This window comes from Tasmannia lanceolata, unplaced genomic scaffold (genome assembly GCF_043159265.1).
Source record: "Tasmannia lanceolata isolate RefF3 unplaced genomic scaffold, GAP_Taslan_0.1 ptg000008l, whole genome shotgun sequence".
NCBI classification, from domain to species: Eukaryota; Viridiplantae; Streptophyta; class Magnoliopsida; order Canellales; family Winteraceae; genus Tasmannia; species Tasmannia lanceolata.
In genome coordinates, this window is record NW_027518685.1 from 28,904,084 (window position 1) to 28,916,769 (window position 12,686).

General features: G+C 39.7%; 1 protein-coding gene across 1 annotated transcript in view; it reads right to left on the bottom strand.

The window, feature by feature from the left end:
• Positions 1–217: 217 nt before the first annotated feature.
• The window catches only part of LOC143885087 (serine/threonine-protein phosphatase BSL3), a 29,592-nt gene continuing 17,123 nt past the window's right edge, over positions 218–12,686 (bottom strand). The window contains exons 10-21 of the mRNA XM_077389060.1: positions 11,888–12,067; positions 6,551–6,815; positions 6,167–6,416; positions 5,882–6,052; positions 5,034–5,272; positions 3,596–3,680; positions 3,393–3,491; positions 3,109–3,308; positions 2,946–3,021; positions 1,260–1,395; positions 1,037–1,176; positions 218–916 (exon numbers count right to left, since the gene is read on the bottom strand). Coding sequence (XP_077245175.1) covers positions 833–916; positions 1,037–1,176; positions 1,260–1,395; positions 2,946–3,021; positions 3,109–3,308; positions 3,393–3,491; positions 3,596–3,680; positions 5,034–5,272; positions 5,882–6,052; positions 6,167–6,416; positions 6,551–6,815; positions 11,888–12,067 — 1,925 coding nt within the window. The 3' untranslated portion in view covers positions 218–832. The remainder of the gene's footprint in view (positions 917–1,036; positions 1,177–1,259; positions 1,396–2,945; positions 3,022–3,108; positions 3,309–3,392; positions 3,492–3,595; positions 3,681–5,033; positions 5,273–5,881; positions 6,053–6,166; positions 6,417–6,550; positions 6,816–11,887; positions 12,068–12,686) is intronic.

Below are 12,686 nucleotides of genomic sequence, written 5' to 3' on the forward strand. Positions count from 1 at the left end.
TATTGATAGTAAAAGTGACTTTAGGCCTAATCATTTTATAGCTCTTGTTAAAATCAGAGAGTCCAGCATCATCAAATCACTAAACCAAATACATATCAGTCAAGTCTTTCTATGAGATCCTACCATGATTACAAACCATCTAGGCTTTTATGGTTGCAAAAACAAAAACATGCCTGGCTTTCCCCCAACTCTCACAATTTCAAAAAAAAAACCCTCAAAAGACAATTCAACTTTCTCTTCACAAAAAAAAAGGTAACACTTACATTGTACAAATAGCAAAAGAGAAATTACACAATGGCAAATGTGCTGCACATAGCAACAGTCTATGATACAAGATATGCCCACATACCTTATATATCTCATCATACGTTGACACCATATATCCTAGCATAAGAACAGACAAAACAAAAATAAAAAAGAATACTTGAGTATGACAATACCATCATCATTCCAACAGCGAGAAAGACGAAACACCGGACTCCTATCTGCCTGTGGCTCAATATACAGAGGCAAACTTTTGGTGTGGCAAGGGGGTGCCTGTTGTTTTAAGTACTTCAAATGAGGTATCCAGCGAACCACCACCTGCCACATCAGGTTAGTTATACAGCATCATGACTCATGCGTCCCTCCTGACCCAAAGTCGCGCAACCAATGGATTCTTTCCAAACACCAAAACCTTAATTGGGACAGGCCAGGGATTTGTCAGAGCACTCAGGCACTCACTCTTCAAACTCCCTCGTGCTTAAATAAGACAATGAATGGCCAAGCCAGCAGTGTGTGACTTGGGCAGTAGAAAGCTTGAACGATTATCAATATCCAGTGAAGGAGGTTCTTAAATCCAGGCAAGAGAACCCCGTTCATTTGCAACTTGAGGACGACCTCTGGTTGGTGTTGGTGGTCTATTAGCATTAAGCTCCTGAACACATGTGAAACCAAAAAATTGATAAATCCCACAACACATGCAAATTATTACGAAGTCCATGCATTGCCTGTTCAGAACCATAGTTATATATAAAAAGCATGTAGTAGTAAGCACCTGCATCCATGTATCTTCAATATGACGTTCGGGTGATGTTTCTGGTGACGTAATGGCTGGTGGTAAGGGATGGATGAGTTTTGGAACAACCACAAGGTCTCTTCCCAAGACTAAGATGGCCCCTGCATTATTTGCGGTACCTGTAAACAGGTGGGAACTAATTGAGAACGTGGAGTCAACCATAATGTTGCAGAAAAGCCCTTAGCTGAATATCAGAATGTACCGCAGTAATTGGTTGCGGAGAAAAGGGTGATAAGATGGCCTTGGGCAAAACGCTCAAATCCATCCATTACACACTCATGTGCACGCACAATCAACTGCAGGTCGTTGTTATTGCAGAACTCCATGACACGATCAGGCTGCAGAACAAAATAGTTTTGGGCAAAATTAACATGAGAGAGAGAGAGAGGTAGTGCTCATCAGCATGGAGAGTAATATCCTTAGATCAGAAATTAAAAGTCATCAGAAAAAAAAAATCAGTGCATATAACTGTTGTTAATTTTCCTCATCTTCCACAAAAGCCTAACAGGTATCAAACCAAATTTGTTATGTACTTATTTTGTTGTGTAGGTTGAACGTGTGTTTTTTTTTTTTTTTTAATGGTGTGTAGCTTGAGCAATTTAGTCAACCAATTAGTCATTTCCATCCCAAATAGGGATACATGTTGGTCGTCTGCCTTTGATTAAGACTAGTCAGTCATTTCTATCCCAAATAGGGCTATATCCTCAAGTACTGTTATTACTTGTGGAGAGTGATACAATGCTGCTTAATCAGACTCTCCGATGAAAATTTTTCGAACTTAACACAGTATCAGAGCACTCAAGAATATAGAGGAGAACCTAAGATTTGAGCATGGTTTTAAATTTCGGCTGAAATCCGGAATTTTGGTCCGAAATTTTGGATTTCATTGAAACCGAAACCGAAACCGAAATTTCAGGTTTACCAAATTTCATCCGAAATTTCGGGAAATTGAATTTTTTTTTTTTTAATCATATTATTCCGAAATTTCGGTTTCGGCCAACGCAGAAATTGGGACCAAAACCGAAATTTAACCAATAGCCAAAAAAAGTTGAAGAAATCAACATTTAATGATCTGACTTTATGATTCAAGTGCAACCGTCAACTCTAGTGACGGATGTTCACAACAGTACTGCTAATGTCAGGAACAATATGTGGTCAAATGCATTTGAAGTGTTTGCCAAAGACATTTTAAGAGTCTCCATGGCCAAGTCACTAAGCTCTCCATATAAATATCTATAAACCCCACCAAAGTCCCAAAGAGAACCCCTCCCTTCCTCCCCATCTTCATCCCATCTTTATATTCTTTTCTCCCGCTCCCTCTTTCTACTTGCCTTTCTTTCGTAGTCTCATTTCCATTTCACTCTTTCATCTCCATATAAATATCCATAAACCCCCACCAAAGCCCCAATCTTCGAAAAATGTGAAACAGAACCCCTCTGATTGACCTTCCCTCCCCTCTATCTAATTCCCCTCATCTAATCGATCTCTCTTCCTTTTCTTCTCTCTCTGTAATCCGTTTCTCCCTTCTTTCCCCGCTCCCATTCCCTCCTCACTACGTCTTTCCCTCTCCCATCTCCCATCTCTCCTCGCCTTCCACCACCACCTTCTCACCATCTTCATCCCTTCTAATATTCTTTTCTCTCAATCCCCACTTCTTTCTTCTTGCCTTTCTTTCTTAAATTCCTACTGAGACAAAAATATGGAGCTAATATTTGGTTGTCTACAGCTGGTTAAGAAATTAAACTTATGTAAGGGGTGAAATATCAGTTTATTAAATACAGACATTCATATTTTTAAAGTTGAAGTATAAGGTACATTGGATCCCGCTGGAAAGAGCAAACAAACAAAAGAGAGATACAATAAAGTAGACAAAACAAAAAACACTTACCCCAAAAGTAACTAACCCTGGGCCTCTAGCATTTGGACGCAATCCTTCAACACTATCATTCTCAGTTGGGTCTGACCTGTAAAAAAGAAAATTACAAAAGAACACTAATAAATCAAATAAATAACATGATAATGTTGCAAATGTATAGAAGAAATGCACTGACCATAATAAATCCATAAGAACCACAGAGCCTGCTTCCATCGTAATCGGGCGTTGTAGGCTCTCAATCTGTTCTACATGATTTATGGAGCGACCAATGCCGCCATGCATGCAAATGATTTTCTTTTCAATGAGGGCTGCCAAAGGAAGCCAATTAAATAACCGATTTATGCGGTGCCAGGCCCAGATACCATCTCTCTCTCCCTGTTCGCAAGTGAGTTAGTTTGGTGAACTGCAACCAAATGATCCCAGAAAAGTACACATAATAAACAAAGAAATAGGAAATACCATGCGCTCTATGCATTCAATCCGAAAGCCAAAAAGGGCATTGATATCTGCTGCCTCATGGTTCCCACGAATTAAATGTACATTGTGTGGATATTCAACCTGGAACATCCAAACCACCACGGAGGACCTACATATGGTTAGCAAAGGAACTACTAATCGGAAAAATAAACGATACAAATTCAGAAATCCTTGCCAAGTGGTACCTTCAATGCAAGCAGAAGAGTAATGGTTTCTAAGCTGTGCTGGCCCCGATCAACATAATCTCCTAAGAAGAGATAGTCGATATAACTGGAATCATATAACCAAATCAGCATGGACAGGATAGCACAAAGCTCTCCACACGTGCCAGTTAAACGTGGTCACAACAATGTGACCACGTGACACCTCAAATTGTTCAAGTAACTATCCAAGAAATAATTATTTATAAAATTGAATCTGAAATACATGTGTGTGTGACATTGATTCTAGCATAAATACGAAATTTTGAACCAGTGATCATCATTCACATCCCATTGACAAGTTGTACAATTCAGCTTGAGGCGAAGTGTTAGAAATAACACATTATTGCAGCGTATCCCATTACAGCAGCTTGGTACTTTTATCCTTCATTGTATATAAGCTATTGTAATTATGTTTTGTGATGCAATGAATGAATCTCTCACGCCCACAAAATTTTGAACCAGTGATCATCATTCACATCCCATTGACAAGTTGTACAATTCAGCTTGAGGCGAAGTGTTAGAAATAACACATTATTGCAGCGTATCCCATTACAGCAGCTTGGTACTTTTATCCTTCATTGTATATAAGCTATTGTAATTATGTTTTGTGATGCAATGAATGAATCTCTCACGCCCACAAAATTTCTGTTCTCCTCTCCTCTGCTTAAGAATATCCCCCCCCCCCCCCCCTTCTCTCCTCTTAAACGCATAGAATCCCTCACTGCTCGAGGATAAATTCACCCCCTTTAATGTTTTTCTTTGCCTTCAAAACTAAACGAATAACGTTTAAGGGGGGGATTTTATCCGTCAGAAGGGGGGGAAATATCATTCCCCTTGATTAAATCAGCCTTTACATATATGTATATATACATATACATGTATATATGTAGACAAAGGGATTTGCTAGGGTGCTTCGCAGAAGGTATTTCGCAGACCGGCTGTTGCATGAGAGAGGGGATTTGCTAAGAACCATCACAGAAGGGATTTTGCAGACCAGCTGTTGCATGAGTAGGGGTGCAACTCAGGTCGATTTTTCAGAATTCGGGTTGAGCTTTTACCTTAAAATCGGGTCGGGTTCGGGTTGATTCCAATTCATTTTTTGGCAAAAGCTCAACCCGACCCGACCCAAGTTGCACCCTTATGCAAGAGAGAGCAGCCACATAGGCTTAGATTGTCTCATTCATTTAATTCATCTGAACTGGCTGCTCTCTCATGCAACAGCCGGTCCACGAAATTCCTTCTGCGATGGTCCCTAGTAAACAAAAAGTAAATAAATGAAAGAGACCAGCTATTTCATGTGTTTCCAAGCAACACCAGCAAGGATATGATCTCAATATAGAAACTTAAAAAACTAAACGCAGATCCATAAAATTTGGACGGTGTTTGCCACGCAAGGATATGATCCAATGAAAAGACTTACGCTATGTCTCCTGCAGTTGAAGGAGAGCCATACTCATCAAACAGACGCATAAGATCCCCAAACTGACCATGTAAATCACCAAAAATCTTGACAGGAGCTTTAATTTGCAAAACACTGGGTTCACTTGAAAATATCCGTTCGGCGGTGTCACAAAGATCTGCGATTTCATTGCAGTCTAAAAAGAATTGTCTGCGGACAGGAGGCTTCCAACCACGAGGCTTCAGAAGGTGTGCAATTACCTGAAATTTGATGAGGATGACAGAACTCAAGACATGAAAAGAATAGGAGCAACAGAAAACTATATTCCAATCAGCAAAGTGGTGAACATTGTCAGTAACATGTTAAAATAGTCAATGAACAGGTGGATAGCGAATCCATATAATCCACAAGCTTGCTCAGGTCAGAACACAGATGTAAAATTGGACATTACTGAAATTAACAAGAACTGCAAAACCCAAGTAAAAACATAGTCTTGCCACCTAAGATCATGTGGTTATCATGTGCAGTTACGGTCTTTCACTATCGATACACATTTTATCGACATGAGGCTGCAGATAAAATGACATGTATATTTGGGAAATTCTTTCTCTTGCTATAAATTTATACACGTGAAAAGGAAAGAGGACAAAAATTAAAATAAACTCCAAATTCTTTTATGTAAGACACTTTCTCCTGAATCACAGTAAGAGGACGTCATTTCCTTCCCAAACCATTTCAAGAAGAAAATTGAAACCTAAAATGGTTCCTATTTGTGCAGATAATAATGCTCAATTATGATTGGCATGAGTGCCTCATTTGATTTTATTTTTTGAATAGCACATTTGCTGCCTTAACAGATATGATATTACCTTTTTAGGGACGCTATTGATAGACATTTGTCGATCCAATAGCTTTCTAGCTGCAGTTGCATTCTCTGGAGTACCATAACTAACTCTCCTGCCTTCATTTTCAAACTGGTCAATGGAAAGTTGCCTGACCATACCACCCAAAGCTCCCCCAGTCTCTGCAGCTACAACAACCTGCAGACAGTTATCATATAAGTCGGATTTCATAGTCTGCAGTTGGGCTAGTTCACTGGTCAAGCATATAATATGAACAGAACATTCAGACAAGGATAATATGTTGATACTGACAGCTCTGTGATGCAGCCGAACTCCAGCGGGTGGCATGCTATTTGACAAGGCAGACTCTGGCACCTTAATGAGAGTAGAGATGTGTTTCCCACTAGGTGTAGCCTCAGCACCACGATCCCGATGATCTGGAAGCTGTTCAACTTGTTCTCCATTAACTTGTCGAGCCTTGGCAGCAGCTAATGTAGCACTTATAGCCTCCGCTTCTGCTGCTGATGCTTCAACCAGATACTCTACACCTTTACTTAACCTCCTGCAACATCATCATCTGTCCTAATAAGTACTATATAAAAAAAAATGCAATTCGAGGAAAACATGCTCCATTCAACTACAAGCATCAAGTCTTCACATTACGGAAAACATCTTTTGAAACAGTAGTAGGCTCACCTGGGTCCCTGAAGCATGGCATTCTCAGTGCTTATGTCGGTATAGATATCCCCATTTACAGGAGGAGCAACAGGAGTTCCCAGAACAACTGCACCGTCAGGAGGAACTGCTTCTGGAATTGCTTGTCGTGTTCTTTCATCAACAAATGCATATCTTCTGCCTGCTGCTTGTAAATTAGCTGCTGCAGCTGCAGCATGTAAAGCAGCACTTGTTGTTTCGGCAGCTGCCAGATCTTCTGCAACAAGCAGGTCATCTAGCAACACCCCTGTACCCAACACAACTTTTTACATCAAATCACCATTAAGCAAAGTGGGTTAAATAGCATGCATGACCAAAGCAAATGATGATTAGCAATATAACTCACTATTCCCAACTAACACCGGCTGGGAATGAGCATTTGCATGTTGTGACGGCATTGAGAATATCGTTGAAGGAAAAGTATATGATAGTATCAATGCGTAAAGTTTAGTAACCAATCACACAGGAAGTGAGAATGGGATGAAGCAGAAGCGGCAACAAAAAGATCAAAATACGCTATATTTGAGAACCACAAGATTTAAAACAAAAATTACATAATAGGTAGAAGAGTTGTGCAACTATAGCTTAAATGTGTGCTTACATTTGAAGCATACAATAACTTTCAAGTCTCAGGGAACATTAACAAATTGCTTTCTTATGAGAGGAATGCATACCATATTCATGAACAAATAAAGGGCAATCGAATTACAATATGTTGTTGGCAATCAATGAATGAAGGTTATCCCCTCCCGGCAAGATCGCTATGCGCAATGGAAATTAAAATCGCATAGTTCTTTAAATTTTCTTTTCGATCTTGCTTTTGCCCAAGATTCTAGAGTCTACATTAGTTATTATTGTTAATCTAACATCAGTAAATACCTCTTTGAAGAAGAAATTAAGAAACTGCGCTGCTTGATCTACTCCTCGAACGGTTGCAATCGTTGTTAACACCACAAACCCCGCAAGTTGAACTGATGGATTCTTTTCTTTGCACCGTTGATTGTGGATTTGAATAACTCTTATTCACTACTTTAGGATCTGATCTAATCAGTACCCAAAGAATAGAGAATAGAAAACTAAATTTGAAGCCTTTACTTTTGTTCTTTGGAGTGATTTTCAACAATGGAAAGAGAGATTGAGAGAGAAGATGAAAACGATTTTCCAAAGGGGAGAAGAGGGGGGGAGGAATTTCTGGACTTCTCAATATGAGAAAACGTCCAGCCCTTGCTCCCTTTTATTCACACAGAGTTTGGTTTGTTTAGTCCATGTTTCTCTCATCCAATTCCTATCCAATTTGAAAGACAAGTTGCATTGAAACTCCTCGACCGAATGGGACTCTCCCAACCGACCAAGGCTGAGTGGGCCGCCCAAATCTCTTTTTTTTTTTTCTTTTTTTTTGGGGGGGGAGAGTGTATATGAGTCACTCTCCAGCCCTTTGTAGCCTCTATCCAGTAAGAGTTCATGTTGGAAACAAAATGCTCGAAATCTAGAAGCTACATTTGAACAAATTCCTATTCCAAGAGGAGTTCTAGTGCAACTCGAACATCTTGAACCATTGGGAAATGTTTTCCCAAGTGTCCCAATTGATTTGGGCGTGTGGTGGGCCCCACCACACGTTTCTAAAGTAGGACAATTCCAATTCCCTATTCCGTTCCAATTTCGCTCCTCTTGCAAAACCACTTTGGGAATAACTGTCCTCATTTGGATTTCACATTATTATTCTTATTATTAAGCATATTAATAATATTTAAGAATGTATTATAAATGAATAATTAATTTAAAATTTAATTAATTAATAACTCGCAGAGAGTTATTTGGCTCCAATTTTGTCCTCGAAAAATTCACTTACGTCTCTTGTAACAATTAACAAAGGCATGTATACACACACACACACACATATGACATATATCAATACATATATATATATATATATATATATATATATATATATATATAATTAATAAATATCCACATTGATCTAAAGGATCATATCCGTCCGTGCAATTACATAAAATGCGGAACCCTGATCCGTTTGGATGTTATCGGGTCATTCAAGTTATGAGTGGGATCGTCGCAAGGATCCGACGGTCGATCCTGCGGAACCCTATGGTGGGCCCCACTGCGATCTCGCTCTATAATTAAACTACACTCGCAGTAAGTCAGTGGCCTCCATCGAGATGTAACCCTGAAGATGACCGTCAGATCATCTTACCCCTAATCACATCTTGTATGTGCAAGTCCTTTCTTCTTGACTACATTTACTGAGTTGAGTCATACGGGGGGTGGACACCTCTTACCCCCTTGGCCCACTCTTAGTATACCATTTTGGTCAAACAGTGTTCGGCCTCCAAATGCATTTGTAAAATCTTTTGAAAACTTTTCAATGTTTCATAAAACATTCCGATAAACCTTTTTATAAAATCCGCCTGGCCATGCTATTTAATAGGCCTACCACTCTGACAAAATTGTAGATGTCAATCCCTAAATTTTAGGGGAAGAATCCCATGCTGAGTATCACTATTGGTCTCGAGGGTTTGCTCTAGGATATAGCACTATCCGAATGTGACTATATACCAGAATCATTATGAGATAGACTAAGACCCTAGAATGGGCCCACAAACCAATAAGATCCCTCAGGTCTAAGGACATGTGAAGGGTCATGTCTGGAAGAACTTTATACTCTCTTGTCCACAAGTTGTTCTTTATTTGATCCGGTTCGGTTGCGCGATCCAATCGTCGCACCCACTCTTCTTGCTTAGGGTCCACTACCTAGACGACCGAGATAAGTCACCTTAGACACGAGCATGTAGGCAAGATTGGTGCTAGTTGTATACAGAAAGAGATGTCTAGTCTCTTTCCCAACCAGAAACAATTAAGGCTTGCATAGAACCGAGATGTCATATCTCCTTGCTCCCTTGGATCTGTGAATCCTTTGAGCATGGAATTTCTACTATGCTACCTAAGGACGAACATGTGTCATAAAATAAGCACATCACACACATTCATTAATTTAAACACCCATTTATGTCATGAAATAAACCTTTATTGATTACATTATGTTGTTCTACTGGCTTTTCAGAGCATATACCCTAACAATCAGTGCCTGGGACTAAAGATAGAGCCACCTTTGCATACCAATTGGTTCACAATCCACACTGAACTAGAAAATAAACTCCAATAGAACTTCACCAAGTTTAACTATGCTAAGAAAAAGAAAGACGATACTAAGTGCACGGCTTAAACTTTACGTAGAAAAAATATAACATTTTCTTAGAATAATAAACCGCCAAAAACAAACTTTCAAAAAACAAAATAATAATAAACCGCCACTAACTGCTGCCAACCAAGCTGTTAAACAACAGAAAATGGTCCCAAATCTACAGAAAATACACTTCTGCCTGATGTCTCATTACCAGTAATGCTCGACCATATGAAACCCTGAATCTTCCTTTCTCTGTTCTTAGTGCCCATTATAGTCTTCATTTTCTTTTTGGTCAAAAACAAGTTATTTAGGAGGGACAATCTACAAATATGATACAGTATATACACTTCAAACTTTACAACCCTCATCTGGCCACAAGGGAGCCCATCACCTTGGAAACCCCTTCTTTTGATAGAGAATCAGCCTCCTATTAGCTTCTCCATAGACCTGATGAAAGAAGACAGGAACTCTACAAAGAAGCCAAGAACTTCCTCAACAGTATCTGCTGGCCTCCTCAAAGACTTCTCTCTTTTGCTCGCGGACCTAATAACAATGAGTGAGTCCCCTATTAGCTTCTCCATAGACATGATGAAAGAAGACTAACTCTACAAAGAAGCCAAGAACTTCCTCAATAGTATATGATGGCCTCCTCAAGACTTCTCTCGTTTGCTTGTGGACCTAATAAAAATGAGTGAGTCCCCCCTCACTTTCTTTTTTCTTAACTTTCGTTTCTTCCATTTCTTAACTTTCCTTTTCTTCTGATTTTAAATGAAAGTCCAAGAGTACAAAACGGCTTGCATTTGAAAATTTTTACAGCCCACAAAGATCGCCGTGTGAATAGTAAATCGCAACCAAACAATGATAGATAGGAAATGGAAATTGTGACTTTTTACTTTGATTTTCCCACTTTTTTGAGCATCCAAACAGACCCTAAAGAAGATCCAAGGATTCCACCTCAGTGGCATCATTAATGCCTAAGATCCCAAGTGCTCGGTAGTGTTCGCAATTTCGCATCAATTCAATCAATTTTACTTGATTGAATGTTTCCTGACAAGTATTGGGATTTCAAATAAATGTGGCAGCATACTTATGAACAAATTAGAAAGCAGTGAATTATGCTAAAAAATGTCCCTGATGTAGCATATAGCAGACTTACAGCGATTCCAACCAATACTTAAAACCTTGCTTATCATCTCAGAACATGGCCGAGTCAATTATAGTTCGCTTAGTTTATGACCTACGCTGCTGATTGTTCCAGAAACAGTAGAATTTTTCGCTCTCAGCCAAATAAAAGTTAGCCTAAAGGACGAATCCATAGCCTGTTCAAGCATGGAGGTTAATAGCACCAAACCAGCAAGTATACCACCATAATGAAACTGCTTTTTCTTTTTTGTATTCAGATAGGATTTATGTTGGCTTTGTCGGGAGGCTCGCATAGTTTGTTACGTCAGCTTCAAAAGGAGAAGTTGCTTTGGAATCGAGAAAGTTGCATGGAGTTCATAATTGCATAAAAAGGAGTCAAAGTAGTGGCTATGGCGCGTCGAGGCACTTCTTTGACGGTCCCCGTCCGCCCGGCCTGCCGGCTCTTGAATTCTTCAGAACGGGCAGGCAGGCGGGCGAAACAGAATGGGCAGGCACTACTAACCAAGCCAAGCCTAGTTCTCACCGATAGGCGCTGGTAGCTTGCTTCCAAGCTTTGCCTTATATATGAGTTTTGGCAATGAGGTGGGCCCAATCCTTTGCTCATCGAGAAACGGTCTCCTTTTGTAGGCTCGACCCCGGGCTGTTCCCATGTCCAACTTCCCCCTCTCCATTCCGTAAAAAGTCCCGCCTCTCCTTACTAATAGGGCCCCCTTGGTACGAAAGAACTAACCTTAAGAAACGCAACATACATGGAGAGCATCAAATGCCTCTAAACAGAGTCAATAGCGTATTTAATTTGCTAAAGACCTTCCAGATTTACACAGATATTAGGATTAGGGAGCACACAATAGCGACGTTTTTTTAGCACAAAGATACTGATATTATGATTGGCTTTTATAATGGAAAAGAGCACTTGATGCAACAAAAATGAAACCATACGCATGGCTAGAAAACCAGATACATGACAGACTTACCACCACGTAGTCCACCATAAATAAAGATCAAGTCACCAACAGCAGCAGCCGCATGCCTACAACGCCGTGTTAACTCAACTGAAGCATCTCCACCAGCTGCATCAGCACTATATCTACCTGTCCTGGGAGTCGTAACAACAGACTTTGTATCACACCAAACTCCAGCTGCAGTGTCCAACACTACACATATGGAAGCAAAAGATAATTGTGAGTTCTTGTGTAATCAAGCAGAACAAAACGACATCATTTAGAATATGATAATGAAATTTTTGGATTACCTAGTCATGAAAAAAAAAACAGATATCCTAGAAGGCACATATGCAAGCAGAAGATAAAACTTCATGAAGTGCTAGAATAGGCCCAAATACTCTCAAAAAACATCACACACGCAAATAAAAAAAAACACCCATAATGGTTTAACCATATCAAGCACCTACTGAAATACATTGCTGCACATGTCTGATAAAACAATGCAAACCACCTTTCACCATGCAATTCATTTATCTATACATAATACATACACCACATTTCATATGAAATGACCACGTCTGTCGGCCCGATCACCTTAGGTTCCGCCCACCGAGCCCCAAAATTTTCATCCATTTTGGGATGCGCTCCAACCAGGCCACATTTGATTTATGGAGGTTTCTAGTGGATTTTAGGTATGACTAGAAGTCACCTTTTGAATTTCAATTCTGCAAACAAGTTTCCTTTCTGTTCACTATGTAGGAGCTTGTTTTAGAATATAAGTTAGTTTTGGTCTTTTGACTAAGGTCAAACCAAAGGGTTGAGCCTCTAG